The sequence below is a fragment of the Mustela nigripes genome, chromosome 5, assembly GCF_022355385.1.
Source record: "Mustela nigripes isolate SB6536 chromosome 5, MUSNIG.SB6536, whole genome shotgun sequence".
Classification (NCBI taxonomy): domain Eukaryota; kingdom Metazoa; phylum Chordata; class Mammalia; order Carnivora; family Mustelidae; genus Mustela; species Mustela nigripes.
The window spans coordinates 134,356,455-134,371,012 of record NC_081561.1 but is presented as its reverse complement, the minus strand read 5'-3'; the positions used below and the strand labels follow the sequence as shown (position 1 = coordinate 134,371,012).

The 14,558-nt window shown below is 43.7% G+C and overlaps 1 protein-coding gene across 3 annotated transcripts in view; it reads right to left on the bottom strand.

Annotated features, from left to right (window-relative positions):
• Positions 1–1,061: 1,061 nt before the first annotated feature.
• PLEKHG1 (pleckstrin homology and RhoGEF domain containing G1) overlaps positions 1,062–14,558 on the bottom strand; it is a 216,714-nt gene continuing 203,217 nt past the window's right edge. For all 3 annotated transcript variants that reach the window (XM_059401257.1, XM_059401258.1, XM_059401259.1), the window contains 3 exons: positions 13,967–13,989; positions 10,140–11,784; positions 1,062–4,618 (listed from right to left, as the gene is read on the bottom strand). In XM_059401257.1, coding sequence (XP_059257240.1) covers positions 3,555–4,618; positions 10,140–11,784; positions 13,967–13,989 — 2,732 coding nt within the window. In that variant the 3' untranslated portion in view covers positions 1,062–3,554. The remainder of the gene's footprint in view (positions 4,619–10,139; positions 11,785–13,966; positions 13,990–14,558) is intronic.

Here is a 14,558-nt window from a genome sequence, read left to right as displayed (position 1 = left end):
TTTAATATTTTTCTGCCTTTCCCCTAAGGATTTATGTATGAAATTGACACAGGGCATGTTTGTTTGTTTTTTTCTAACATTCTCAAGTTGGCATTTTATTTTATTTTATTTATTTATTTATTTATTTTTTAATTTATTTTCAGCATAGCAGTATTCATTATTTTTACTATCATGTACTTCTCTAAATTGACCTTGCAAGGGTGGGTGAGCCACCCACCTGGGTGGCTCAGGTGATGAATCGTCTGCCTCTGGCTCTCTGGGTCCAGCCCCTCGTGGCTCCCGGAGGAGCAGGGAGCCTGCTTCTCCTTCTCCCATGGTCACTCCCCTTGCTTGTGCTCTTTTGCTCACTCTATAAAATAAGTCAAATCTTAAAAAATATAAATAAATTGACCTTCCACAACTTCCAGAAAACCCCACCTACTTTCAATCTCAGGGCGGAAAAGGTAAGATAAATCCGATGGATCCTCAGTGTGAGGTGTAGAAATTCTCCACTTTAAAACACTCTCAAGAAAAATGTATTTTCTTCTGTATAAAGAAAGTTAGGTGATATATATTTTTGCTATGTTGGGATAGGATATTATGCTTATATTTGGAAATAGAATTGCTTAAGACATGGCCTATAATTACCAATTTATATTAACATGCTTCTGTTCTCTGTACAATTTTTGTCAAAAAAAAATTTAGAACATGGAGTTACACACCAAAAAAAAAAAAAATCTGAATTTGTGCTCCCAAAGTTTTAATTTTTTTTGATTCAATAATGAAATATTTACAAAGATGACTTCTGTTATTACAAAGTAAAAAAAATAAAAAAAAAAGATAATCTAGTGATCCATGTAACTTAGTCACCTATCAAGAAAACACATACTATCCCAGACACTAAATTCAGTGTTTTAAAAGTAATCCAAAGATACAGAAAATATGCTGTCACTGAAACATTGTGTATCGTCATTAACGCTGAACCATTATCTGCCTGGCTCATAAGACAAGACAGAGTTAACACAATGTAGTCTGGAGAAATCTTGACATTCCTAGAACAAACACACTAATTCACACTGTAATTGACTTTGTACTTTACAAACTTTATTAAATAATGAGCATTACTAACTTTCATTATCTTATATACAATATTTAAACTATCTTTTCCTAGATGCATTTTTTTTTTTTGCACAAAGAGTAGGTGAAAAGTGAACTTAAAAAAAACAATTGAACCTTCAGTACAGAGCCCTAATAAGAACTTGTCATACTTTTAAGTACATATAACTCCCCCCCCAATTATATACAATTTTACCCCACCTCCAAATGAAACTATCTGAAACAGAAGCATTTAACTGGTAACTTTGAGGAAAAACACAAACATGATTATACATATACACACAGCTCTCAAAATCTGCATCCTGGTTGACAGAAGTGGTCTATGAAGCTAAAGACTTGGCCTAGAACATAAAGACAACTACACAGACATTTTATAAAGCAAGATATCCACCTTCGTGCAGCAGAGAATACTCCTGTAGGTCACATCGAAGCCGTGTAATGAGACACTGGTATGATGAATTAATAATGTCTGAGAGTAAGACACCACCGTAATATATGGATAATATAGAATTGGGGCTCATACAAACTAAAAGGCAAAAATAGGAAACTTCACTCTTAGGACAAGAAAAATCAGGTAACTTTGTTTTGCAAACCCACCTGTGACGACCTCTTGCAAGTCTAAGAACATACTTTCCCTATGGGGCTTGTCTTTTCTGATACTCTTACTCTTGGAAACTTGTATTGAGTTTAAAGAAAGGCAGGGAAAGCAGGAATGTTTCTAGAACCATGCCATTCAACACAGACTTGGTTTTATAAGCTGCTAGAAGAAGGAAGTGTATAGAGAAGCAAGAAACTGGGGTTCTTTTTTGTTATTTAAAAGGAAAAAACGAGTGCCAGAAGTACCTGTTTATAAAATGAGGATGGTCACATCTGACGTTTCATGGTTAAGAAACAGAGGTGCAGGACTTTAAGAAGAGGAAAAGAATTATGGTTAGAGGTCACCGATTGAAATCAGTATCAGAGATTCCCTTTAAATAGAAAGCCCAGATCCCCTTGATATCAATGAAAATTGAACCCACTGGGGAAGAGGTTCTAGAATGTAAAATTGCTTGAAAGGAGAATATTACATTCTTGTTTGAGAAAACATCCTTGTTGGATTGACTGGAGTCTTCCATAAAACAGAACATTTTTATGAAATAGCAACAGATCGGCCTTCACTTTTCCTTTTTGCTTCTTTGATTTTTGCTTTTTACTCATAAGGCCTTGCTTTTAATTTTCTGTTCCCTCCCATAAATCCTTAGATTGGTCCCTGATTATCACAAGGGACTGTTGTTTGAAGACTGTAATGACAACATCAAAGAATATTAGTCAGAGCTTAGTAGCCAAAGATCCAATTCTTTTATGTGCCTCAAAACAATGAGAAAAGGCCCCCATGTTATGTTGAGTTTAGCAAATAAATTTCATTGCAGCCAACGAAATCCTCAAGGCTGGGGATCAGGTCATTGGTCTGAGATACAGAACTCAGGAAAGTACACATGATAAACTGTTCTGCAAAGGGTGGCCCTAAAGCGTTTGAGTTTAGCTCACAGTTTACTTTGTGTTGATTAGAGATACACACAAAAATATTGCACGGAGAGCCCCTACTTCCACCCCTGCCTTCTGCATTCACAGGAGGACATCAGCAAGCTGTCCCCATGCTTTCTAACAGTTAAGTCCATTTGCATTTTCTTGGTCATAGTTTCCTTTGAGCCCTGGAGGAGATCGTTCCTTTGACTCCAGCCATCAAAACTAAACACAACAAGCAGTACATTCTCTGGAATGTGTCCAGGAATACAGGTAAGGATCTTTGGTTCTAGAGAATCGGTCTTGCTCCCCCTAACGTCCCATAGCTACCCGATTTCTACGATACAGTGAACAGATGTAGGAGCAACCCACGCAGAGTGAGACGGGCAGGGTGCACGTACGCTCCCACGAGAGATCTCTAGCTTACGTGATTCTAGGGTCTTGTCCCGAATGGAACCAAAATGGCAGGTGTGCTGGGCATAATCCGTTGAGCAGCTTTAGTTTCCCTTCCTCTTTCAAACAATGTGAAAAGGCCTCCTAGCTGCCTTTGGGTCTTAGAATCCAACTACTCGTGGCTTCTGGAGAGGAGAGGAGTGCTGCCTTTCTTAGACTCGGGGCACTCTTGCCAGGACACAGGAGAAACTATCATGGCCACCAGGTTTTTTTAAAAAAAAAAAAAGAAAAACCTAAAAATTTTCAAGTAAGATTGACTTACATGAAACATGAAGACAGTCAGCGTCAGGAAGACACCCCGTGAGAGGCTGACACTGGTCGGACAGTACAACCCCGGCTGCCCTGGCAGCCGTTTCTAAAAGTTGTGCCATGGAAGAAAGCATGGTTGACACTCCTGGGGTATTACAAAATTGTTTTAATCTGGGGCATAGAAAACACCTCCCGGGATCTGTCCTTCATGAGCCCCCCTGTGACACGGACTTGGGTGACTTCTCCAAAGAGCCTCAGGCAAAGCTGCTTGAACTGAGACACTGAAATTTTTCCCTCAGCGACTGGACGATGTTTTGCTGGTTGGGAGACGGCCCCCTCCAGAGATAGTCACTCAGTTTGTCCGGGTCGCTATAGGATGCCAGATAGGGGGACATCCCCAGCTTGTCGCTTACTGGCTTTTTTGGAGAGCACGGACTGTTCAAGGAGTAAGAGGGGTGGTTGCTGCAGGCGCTCTCCGACAAGCCAGCCTCCACAACCCGTGGGTCACACATCTTCCTCTGGCCCTGGGAGAGCTCTGCCTCCGGCTCGTCTTCTTCTGACTTGATTTCCACGTAGTCGTCTTCGTCTCCTCCAGTCTCTTTGAAATTGGAGAAATAGTTCTGTGTCGCTCTTTGGGCATTTAAGGGTAAACTTCTATTTACTACCAGAACCTTCTGGGAGTCTCGGAGCGTGAGATCGGAGCGTTTTTCAGTGCCCTGCTGGCAGGAGTCGGCCAGGCCGGGCCGCACGTCCTGGTGACTCTCACACCTCGGACTTTTGCCTAAAGACAGCAGCTGTTTCCTTCCGCCCTCGCCGGGGTAGCTGATGGAGTCCACTGACTGGTTTATCAGGATAGAGGAAGAGGACTGGGACCGGCTATAAGGCTGACATCTACCACTGAGGCCTGTCCGACCCAAGGAGTTGTACAGGTAGCCCTGGAGAGAGAGCTCCTGGCTGGGCTGACTGACTATCACGCTGTGTCTCTGCACGGAGCCCAGCAGAGGGTCAGAGGACGGAAGGGAAGGCACAGAGCAAGCCGTGGACAGCTGTCTCGGGATGCTTTTTGTACTGGTCTCTGGAGTGGGATGTTTTGACTTCAAGTTGGGCTCCGGCCGGGGACAGAAATCCGCTAATTCTCCATTACTGTAGGTGGAATGCAAAAGCCAGTCCTCGCTGCTCTGTTGGGCCTGGGAAGGTGATGGGGACCTGGGGCTGCGAGTTTCTGGAGGGCTGGCCCAGACATCCTTCTGAGGCTTGGAGGGAGTCTCTCTGAATACGATCTGGTCGTACAGTTGGGAATACTCAGCTATCCTGGCACCTGGAAGGCAAATACGCAAACAATAAACATACAGAGGAATAGTTCCACATGCAAAGATTAAAAAAAAAACCTAAAAATCGAACATCCTAATGGACCGATTTTAAAAATATAAATAGACAGGACCTTTACATTTGAGGATGAGTCATCACTGACTACTACATCACTGACTAGTAATCAATGCGAACTCAATAAAATAATCCATAGTTTAATCAAACATAAAAATGTAAAAAAAAAAAAAGGTCCCCTACAAATTCATTTAATCTGATTGAATTCTGGATTATTTTTATTTTATTTAGGTCTGTAAATGTTTGCTGTTTGTAATGAAAATTCCTAGTGTTCTTTATAAGCATGAAACTGTGTCCGTGCTAAAAAACAAACAAACCAGGCATCCTAAAAACAAGAAGGCCAGTACTTAAACCCTGGCCAATGACAAATTACTCAAGTAGTCAGAAAAAGGAAGATGACACAATCCATCAAGCAGTAGCTGCCCCTGACTTCTCACTAGTCTTAAATGCTCTCAGACAAGGACGCCCAGAAGAGTCTGCTCCTGGTGGCTGTTCCTGTATTTCCATCCAATGCCACTGTCTGGGAAACCGGCGTCTACAGGAGGCCCTCCCTTCCGGGATTTCAGAACCATGTCTGTTGACTGGGCCACGTCTACTTTCCTACCACCAAGAAGCCAGGCACTGAGGTCTAGGCCCCCAAGGTATTGAGAATGAATCATCTGTGCATTTAATTGAGAGTGTAATGCTCTCTAGTATTTGTCCCGAACAGGATTTGACTTGTTATGTCCGTGAAAGCTACTGCTACTTCAGATTCAGCTATGAGGTCAATCTCCCTTCTTCTCCACTTCAGAGTACATAGACAGTGGATTACACAGACATTTTTTAAGACATTTACAGAACCATGCTATGGATAGAATATTCTCTTGGGCCTGGAATGATTTAAGAGACAGAGCCCAGAGATGTCTATTTCAAGAGCTGTCCCCACCCTGCCACCACCACCATCACCCCAATCCAGGTATCCACACGACTGCCCTAGAACCTAAGAATTCCATGCGTCCTATAAATTGCCCAGACCACGTCTCCACAGTCTCCACAAAGGGGATCTCTCCCATCTATGATGACCAGCAAGTGATATGCACTTTCTTTTTAAGCTATTTATATTTTTAGTGACCTACTGTTAGTAAATTATTCCTTGAATTTAAATAAAAAATTCAGTTGGGTTTCTGCCATTTCTTTCGACTCTTTTCTTCTATGAGGACAGATGATAAGCGCTGTTATTCTGTGTGCATTTAATTGCAACCTTCTCAGACTGTTTGCCTCCCAAATCCCCCAAATCAGGGTAAAGTCATCTGTTTAACTTCTCATAGAGCCTACATTTAGATCCTTCAGGCTTTCGAGTCCAAATTCCTTGGAAGCACAGAGAAGATTAGTTCAGAATTTCTAGTAACAAGAACTTGAACTATTGTTCCTTGACTGGCATAGTAAAAACTGTCAATACCAATTAAGTTTGGCTCTTACGAGACTGAAAGTCTACATGAGCACCAAAGTGTCTGTGTTAGCCATTCTGAAGTCTACACTGTTCCATTCAGTACGAAGCCCAGACAAAGGCAGCTGGACCTTGAGACAGAGTCATGGGTAGCAGTTGCACCTGAACATCAGCTAGCCCTGCCCAGACCATTCTCATCTATATGATGGCCCCACGCGCGATCCCACAACTAAGTCAGGAAGGCCCTGAATTTTCACAAGGTTCCAATAAGATGGCAATTTTGGGGAAAGCCATGAGAGCTGATTGAAACATTTGGTCAGCTCTTTCAGTACCAAAGTTTAACCACAGAGTCATGTATGAACAATCAGCTTTTGACTTCAGACGAAAGGCCAGATGATCTGAAACCATGCATGACTCAAAATAGCCACAATATTTCCCATGCCTCTTTCTTCCTAATCACATTCTTCTTCTTCCTTTGCTTCATCAGATCCTATTAGCCGCTCAAGACCCTCTCTAAGCCCTTCCCTTTCCATGAATCATTTTCTAATCCAGTTCTCTGAAGTCTTCTGTACTTCGTGTGGACCCCAACACTGAGTCTTGGCTGCACACGCGATCACGGACACGCACGCGAACACGCACACAATCTCATATTGCTCGTTTGGAGACACGGACTAGTTTATCACTCCCACTAGCCCATGTTCACTCTTGGGAGAACAGTCCATACTGAGCACCAAGTAGAATTCTAGATACGAATTGGTCTCGAGAACTACTTATTGAGATAATTTTTGGACTTCCTTCTTTGAAGCATAGTGTTAAAAGTGGATGTGCTTTCTGTAAGACCAGACCGCAGAGAGTGACAGGCGGCCTAGAGAATCAGGGGCATAGCAGAAAAGAAGAGGAAGCAGGAAAGTGGCCTTTGATTAAAATGCTTCCATTGATAATGCATAATGGGCACAGTTTATCTCTGGATGATAAAAAGTTGGCCACTTATTAATTTGGAATAAAAAGTATCTCACAGATAGATAATATACAGTTTTAGAGTTTTTTTTCGTCTCAGCTTGGCATAACTTGTTTGATGGCAACGTGAATAAGAGAATGGTTCCAAAGCAACAGCTGTCATTAGCTTTCTTTAACCAGTCAGGTGGGAATTAGGCAGTCCAAGAGGACATCTCTGGTCTAAAAACCTTAGTATTAGGTGGATCAAAGTTCCCCATCATCCCAGTTCTGGCATTCATACCCTTTATAGACTATGTATATTCTCAATTCAGGACAACCTCAGGGCTGTCTCTGGTTTATTTCTCTTTTGGAAGTTTAAAAGTGTGGCATTCTTAGGATTCCAGATAAAAACTGAAAATGATCCTTGCTGAGAAAAGTATGAGGTAGACTGTTTTCAAGACAGAGGATTAAAATCAAAGCTTCTGATGCTGCTTGAAATGTAGACCATAGCATAAAATGTGATTTTGCCTTCGCTACACAAAAAGGAAAATCCCTCAAGCCTGTATGGAGTTTCCCCCCATATAAAACATCACCCAGAAAGGGAACCCAAAGGCCTCATTGGCCTCAAAGACTATGAGGAGGGAGGTCTGACTGAACAAGAATGTTCTTGTTCTACTACAGCAGGCTCTGGACGGTGAGAGTGACTAGACCTGGACAGGTGGTTTAGAGGCAGAAATCTGACCCGGGGCCTGTAAACCCCTGCCAGAGAGTTCAATAAAGGTGCTCGAGAGTTTCAGCAGGTGAATAGGGCGTTCCTCCTTCCGTACAACACCGAGAGCAAGCTCCTGGCAAAGTGGCAAGGCCCATACGAAGAAGTCTGGAGAATCGGTCCGTTCGATTACGACGTCCTGTGCCCAGATAAACAAGAGAGAGAAAAGGAGTCATCATGTCAACTGATTGAAAGCCTAATGGGCACAGGAAGCGGTCTCGATCCACCCAGATGAAGATTCCTCAGGTCCGAGAGACGGCAGGCCCTAGGGACGTGCTTCTGCCAGAGAGCGGGGGAGACCCCACTCTCAGAAGATGACTTTGGAGAGATCTCCTCCTCTTGGTTGGGGAGAATGTCGGTAGTAGCCTACCATGTCAAGAGAGGACACAGACGCAGAGCTGAGAAAAGATCCCATGGGATCCCAAGAAGACATCAGTAGGCAACACCAAAAGGAGAACAAATGAAAGGTAAAAAGAAGCAAAAGAAAACCCCAAAGGGACGCCTATGTATTCTTAAAAGGTGTGTAAAAAAGAAGACTACTCAAGGTAGTTATAAGCCCTACTGATTTAGCATGGAGGTTTGAGTTCTGCATTTTAATGGATGGTCCAAATTCAAAACAACCGGGCTTAGGTGATTACCACCCTTGAAACAACAGTCTGCTGGCATAATCCATCACCATCAGAAACCCTGTTCTATTCTCTCTCAGCCCAGGTTCCGTGAGCGGAGGCATGGGTCACATACCACTGCTTCCAATGCCATCTATGCTCCCAAATACTCCTTTACAGGTGGAACTCAGTCACTTTTTCCATGGGTCATAACAAACCAGCTTAGCAGCCCTGGTGCTGGAAAAGGGACATGAATTAATTCTGGCAAATTCTTGCAAGGAGAAAAATATATGCCATCTGGTCTCTTACATTCATACAAAATTCACTTTTCACCTTTATTTAAAAAGAAGAACTCGAGAGAGAGAGTAAAATCCTTCAGGTAGCCAATTCCGGTGCCTTCCCTATTTGATAGGAAATTTTACTCTATGTGTAGCTCTAGAAAAAGAGTAAAGCTTTATACAATTCTTAAATACTTCCAAACTTAAGAAAATTCCCTCTAGATTCTCGTCATGTAACTTTTAATGTGTGGCTTCATTTAGGATTTGGATATCCCCTTCTTATTCTCTGTTTTTTTTTTTTTTTTTTTTTTTTTTGCAGAGATCAAGACATCAGTCTCAAAGGAAGGGGGTTAGTGGCATTAATCTGGCCCAATGAGCCATGTCACCGTCCTGCTGCCTGTCTCAGTGTGCCTTGATATTGGTCATCTGGGTTTTGCTTTTAACTGGAGAAAGGTCTCCTCTCATCTGATATCAAGGTGGTCCTCTGTCAGAAAATCTAGACCAGAGATTCTTAAAATAGGGTCAAAAGGCCACATTGTTTTAAATTGCAGATTCTGGGGCCTAACCCCAGAAATTTCTCTGGGCCTAGAGGTGAAAAGCTCCTGAGGGGAGAGCCAGGGCCCTGGGGTTTCTTCTCCCCATGACAATCCTGTCTCACTCGCACCTGTGTTCTTCGACTGAGATTGGGGTCTTGGTGTTAAGTTTTGTCTCTGCACTTCTTTATAACAGAGAAAGAGGTCAAATCTTTAGCCCTCATCGTATCAGTATAATACCTGAGAGATCCCAGTTTTCTGCCCCACAAAGGTGGCTTGACCAAAAGAATCAGACTTTTTGGAAGCTCCCCGAGAAGACTGAGGCTGTTGGATCAAGCCTGTGCCTGACACCGGCTATTTTAGGACAACTATTAAACAAAAATTCAACTGGTAAGAGAAATATTTGAGGAAACGCCTAAGGATAGAGCATGACCAGCTTTTAGAAAGTGGGAAAAGACTCCTTTTCATCTGTTAGGATGGGTTGGGGCATGTTGGCTGGGATTCTGGAGCAACCCTATTCTATGTGCTTCCAAATCTTCAAAGCTGACACAAGCCACGACTCCTCCCAACACAGCAACCCACACATGGAAAAGCTCTACCTGCTACGAGTTCAACGGATCGCTATTTTTCACACTTCAGATTAGAGAAAACTCCTTAAACCGTCACGTCTGGTAATGACAATGTTACACAAACAACAAAACCCTGCGAGACTGAATCTGGCTCCAACCTGAGTGACTCTGTGGGCTAAAGTAGGAAAAGCATTAGGAACGGCCTTGTTGGTGCTTGTTAGTGAGGCTGTGGTCTCAGTCGGAGAGCGTGAGCGTCTGGGTGGCAAAGTTCTCACCGTCTCAAGGACTTTTAGAACATGCTACTTTCAAGAAGGAGGGAGAGCAGTGTGAAGGAACGTACCGATGGCAGGACCCCCTTGCTTCTTTTCTTCCAAGATGGCTGCCAGGTCTTTGTCCGAGGATTTAGGCTGCTGGCTGGCCAGTGGCTGTTCCAGCTCTGGGTTTCTCACTTTTAAAAGCTGATTTGCCTTCTTGATCTTCTGACTATACTGCCTGGCCATCAGAAAAACCCTGCTTTTCGTCTTATCTGTGGCATCCATCCCAGGGGCAGGGTTTTCCAATTCTGTTTGGGAGAGACTGCTGTTGGCCAAGTCATAAGGGTTTTCCAGGGTGGGTGTTTCACTGGCCAGAGACAGCCGGTTAAGGCTCATCAAGGAGCCTTCTTTAGTAATCAGGTCCTCTTCAAACAGGCAGTTGGTCCGGCCAGCTCTGCCAGGCTTGTCTCTCAGTGGTGTGAGGAAAGCGTGGCCCTCAGGAAGCGAGAGGGTAGACGCGGAGCACGCGGCCTCTCTCCCCAGCTCGGGGGTGCTCTCAGAGTGCAGCCTGTCTGGCACGTCCTCTTGGCTGACGGGAAAGGCTGCCAGGAGCCGGTCTCTAGCTTTGACTTCGTTTTTCTTGATGTAATTTTCCAGGTCGTTCCAGATTTCATCCACTTCCTCAGACAGTTTGTCAGAGATAGATTTATCACCGAGAGACAGGTTGCAGCTGAAGGAGTTATAGAGCAAACTCAAGTAGTCGTTATCGGAGGGTCTCTGGGGGTAAGGGGTTTCGTCCTCGCTGAACTGGAGGCTGTCCTGGGAAACAAAGGGCCTCAGACTGTCACAGCACGCAAAGTCGGCTTCCAGACCTAGGAAGGTGCTCCTCTTGGGGCGCGTCAGGCTGCTGCATTTGAAGTCCAGGGAGGGCGGATCTGGGAGTCCTATGGTGTCGTAGATGTTCTCCTCGACCATCTGGAGTTCATGTGTGCTTTGGTTCGGGGCCCGGTGACCTGTTAAAGCTCCGTCCCTCTCCGCATGCCGAGAGCTCTTCTCGGAGCCCGGCTGCGCCTTCGAGAAGGCGAACTCTGGCGTGCTCTTGGGGCGAACAGGGTCCTTGGCTGTTGTCGGGGACATGGCCTCAGCTTCTTCCCGTTTAGCAACCATTAGTTTTAAGTCCTCATAACTTATGTTGTCATAGACGTGGTCTATATCATCGAGGGTCAGCTCTATAGATGACCCAAAGGGAGTCATTCTGTCCTGTCCTTCTGTTTTAGGGTCACCCTGCTGCTCCCGTCGGGGGCTGTACTGAGAGCCGCCGCTGTCCCTAATTCTTATTTCAGGAGCGCATGTGTTGCTCTCACCAGCGCTGCTGGCCCGCCTGACCACCCGGTGGCCAGAGCTGGCAGGCTCTGCGGGCTCAATCTGTCCCATGTGCCAACTGCAGGGGCGACTGGAAGTGCTGTCTTCACACAGCCTGGCGGAGTTCAGGTCTGAGGAGGAGAAGGACGGCACGAACATCTGGTAATCATCTTCGTCATCCTCGTTCTCCTGAGGGGACCGACGACTCGGGAACAGGGCTTGTCTGATCTGGTGGTCCGTCCAGATGTTCCTGATGCCTCCTCCCCCGCGAAGCACGCTGATAATGGCAGAACTGCTCGGCTGGCTGTTCCTCTGGGCAGGCGATGGCCCCGTGGAGGTCCGCTGGGGAGACCCTTCCTCTCTGGAAACCTGAGGTGGGTAGAAACATGTTGATTGAACTTTAGTGACGTGACACACCATAGGACACTCCTCTGGTTTTACACATTGTCTCTCTCACTGGACTATAATAGTCTTAAAGTAAATGATCGGTAAATAGTGTTGATTTTAATGGAGTTGAAACATACTTTGGATTTTTTGCAAAAGGAACAGGGAGGACAGGAACTGATATTTACTTAGAAATAGGCTGGGCCATGTGCAGACATTCTCTACACTTAGCATTCGTAATCGCTCTGTGATGTAGACATGATTGTATTAATTTCACAGTAAGGAAATCCAGGCTCTCTGCTGTGGTGAGAAAGGTTAGGGCACAAACCAAGTCTGACTCCAAATCCCTTACCCCAATGCAGGGAATCAGCAAAATTCAGAAAACTCTTAAATACTTCAAATAATTCGACGTGCCCTTGGTAAATAACATTTTATAAATGAACATATATAGGTATCAAGGGCCATTGTATCTGGTTTCTATTTGAGGCTTGACTGCAAGGAGTTTTATTGTAGTTTCTGGTATACCAGAAGCCGCTGTCAGTAATCCGACTGCACCCCTTAAGGGTTTCCCTGTGACCTGTGGACCTGCCATGCCCCTGACTGGCATTGCCTTGGTTTAGGGATTCTAGGCCAAGAGGCTTTGTTGCAGATATGTAACTTAATCCACTAATGAGCTAATGAATGTTTTACTTTCTTTCAAAATATATTTAATTAAGTAGTATTTAGATGCCTGTTAGGAAATAAAATATGAGTGATGTTCATTTCTAATCAGAAAACCAAACCACACACAACACGCACACACACATATACACATGCGTGGCCTTGGAATATGTATTCTGGGTGAAATGTGAAGCTGTTATTAAGAGTTTATTCCTGTTATAAACTCTTTGACCATTAGTACATCTCTTCTTCCTGCATTTGGTATTGTTCATTAGTGTGATAGGAGATGGGATTTGACCACTAAGAAAAAAGTACATTTCTGTACAGAAAGCACAGAAGGCAAGTATTAGAAGACAAGAAAAAAGTACATTTCTGTACAGAAATGTCTTCTAATTTTATGAGGTTTAGTTAATCCCCATATGGAGACCTGGCTTGATCACTAGTGTCAAAAGTTTCATCAAGCTCTTGAGATTCCATATTAAGGGCTAGTGGAGTGATCCCCCAACATGGTACCAAGCAGGGCTTAGCTCCGTGCTCCTGGTTTAGTGCCTTGAAGAGCCGGGCGCCTCCCACAGTGTTTGTTAATGGAAACAATGTAGATTAAAAAAAAAAAAAAATCAAAATCTCATGCTCTATTTCAGGACAATAACCAACTAATAAATTTCAAAAGCTTCCAAACAAAAATATGTATTCTTGAAAGAAATTCACAGGCTCTAATTTTAAGAAAATTACTTTGAGGTAAGAGTGCTGATTTTTAGACATTTTACTGGACATACTGGAGATACAAAGTTTATTAGTGGGGTTACTTGGGCCCTGTGCTAAGAAGTGGCGCAGGAAAATTGTGGGGAGAGAGTTTCATAACCACGTCCTAACAGATATAGGACATTAAACGAGAAACCATAATCTGTTCTCCAAGAGTTGTTAACTTAGACAATTGGTCAGTGGACAGTTGGACATGGTTTACTCTGGTTGGGATATAATATTGACTCTTCAGAGGTAATACATTTGGGTCTAACTCTTCAATTGAGTGTACCGTTTTTATGCCCCCATCTCCTAGCTTTTATTGGACAAAGAAAAGTCCAAACTTCATAGAGTGAAGTTTCATTATAGGACATGGGCTCCTACTTCTCCTACAAGCAGCAGAACCATATTCTTAGAAGGGGATCTCTGTGACCAAAGGCTAATGCTTTGAAAAGGGGGCAACCTTTGGGAGGCAGGAGTGTTGGTCTTGTGGCAAAATGGGCTGCCTGTGTTACTTCCTAGATAACCTTACAGCTTTTGAGGTGAGAGCTGGGGGAAAGGGGAGATGAAGATATGGTTGCCTTAGTTCTGAGAAATGAAGCTGGGGGAGGGAGGAGGTTATAAGGCCGAGTCCTTACTTAAGTCCATCTCGAAATGTGAAATAATTGTTTACATGTGGAATATAGGCTGGGGATGGGATACAGAAGGGTACCCAGAAAGGATGCCTGAGTAAGCATTTCAAAATAAGAAATGTGATCATGCTTACCTTTTGGATGTCTTGTGCTGTTTCTGAAAAATACAAGGGTTTTAAAAGAATTTTTGAGGATTAAAAATAGTTCTCATACATAGGTAAGCACCCCTATTTTATAGGATCTTAACACTTGTTAGTAACTGAAGCCTGAGAGGCTTCTGGGTCTTTTAGACCTAATTCTCAGAAAATACCTCGCAGTTCTCCTCGTTATATATCCTGCAGTGTATGTTAAAAAAAACAAAACAAAACAAAAGAAAACAAAAACCCCAAGCCCCCCAAACCTTATGTACATCTGAGGGTCAAGTTCTTTTCTTAATCCCTGACAGCAACAGATTAATGTATGTTAATAAGTTTCAAATTTTCCCCCCAAAGATGTATTTCTTGAAATATATGCCCTAAGCCATGAGAATCACTTAAACACAAGACCATGCTTCTGTTAATTTTTAAATACTTTATTGGTCTTCCCTGAATGATACAGACAGCATTTATCACTGGGGGTCACCCTGGCGCTGTACTAAGGAGCAGTACAGGTGGGTTTCTGGGGGACCTGAATATCGCCACATCCTTGCAGATACCTCGATGATGTGTGGCTCATCTCTAAACAGGG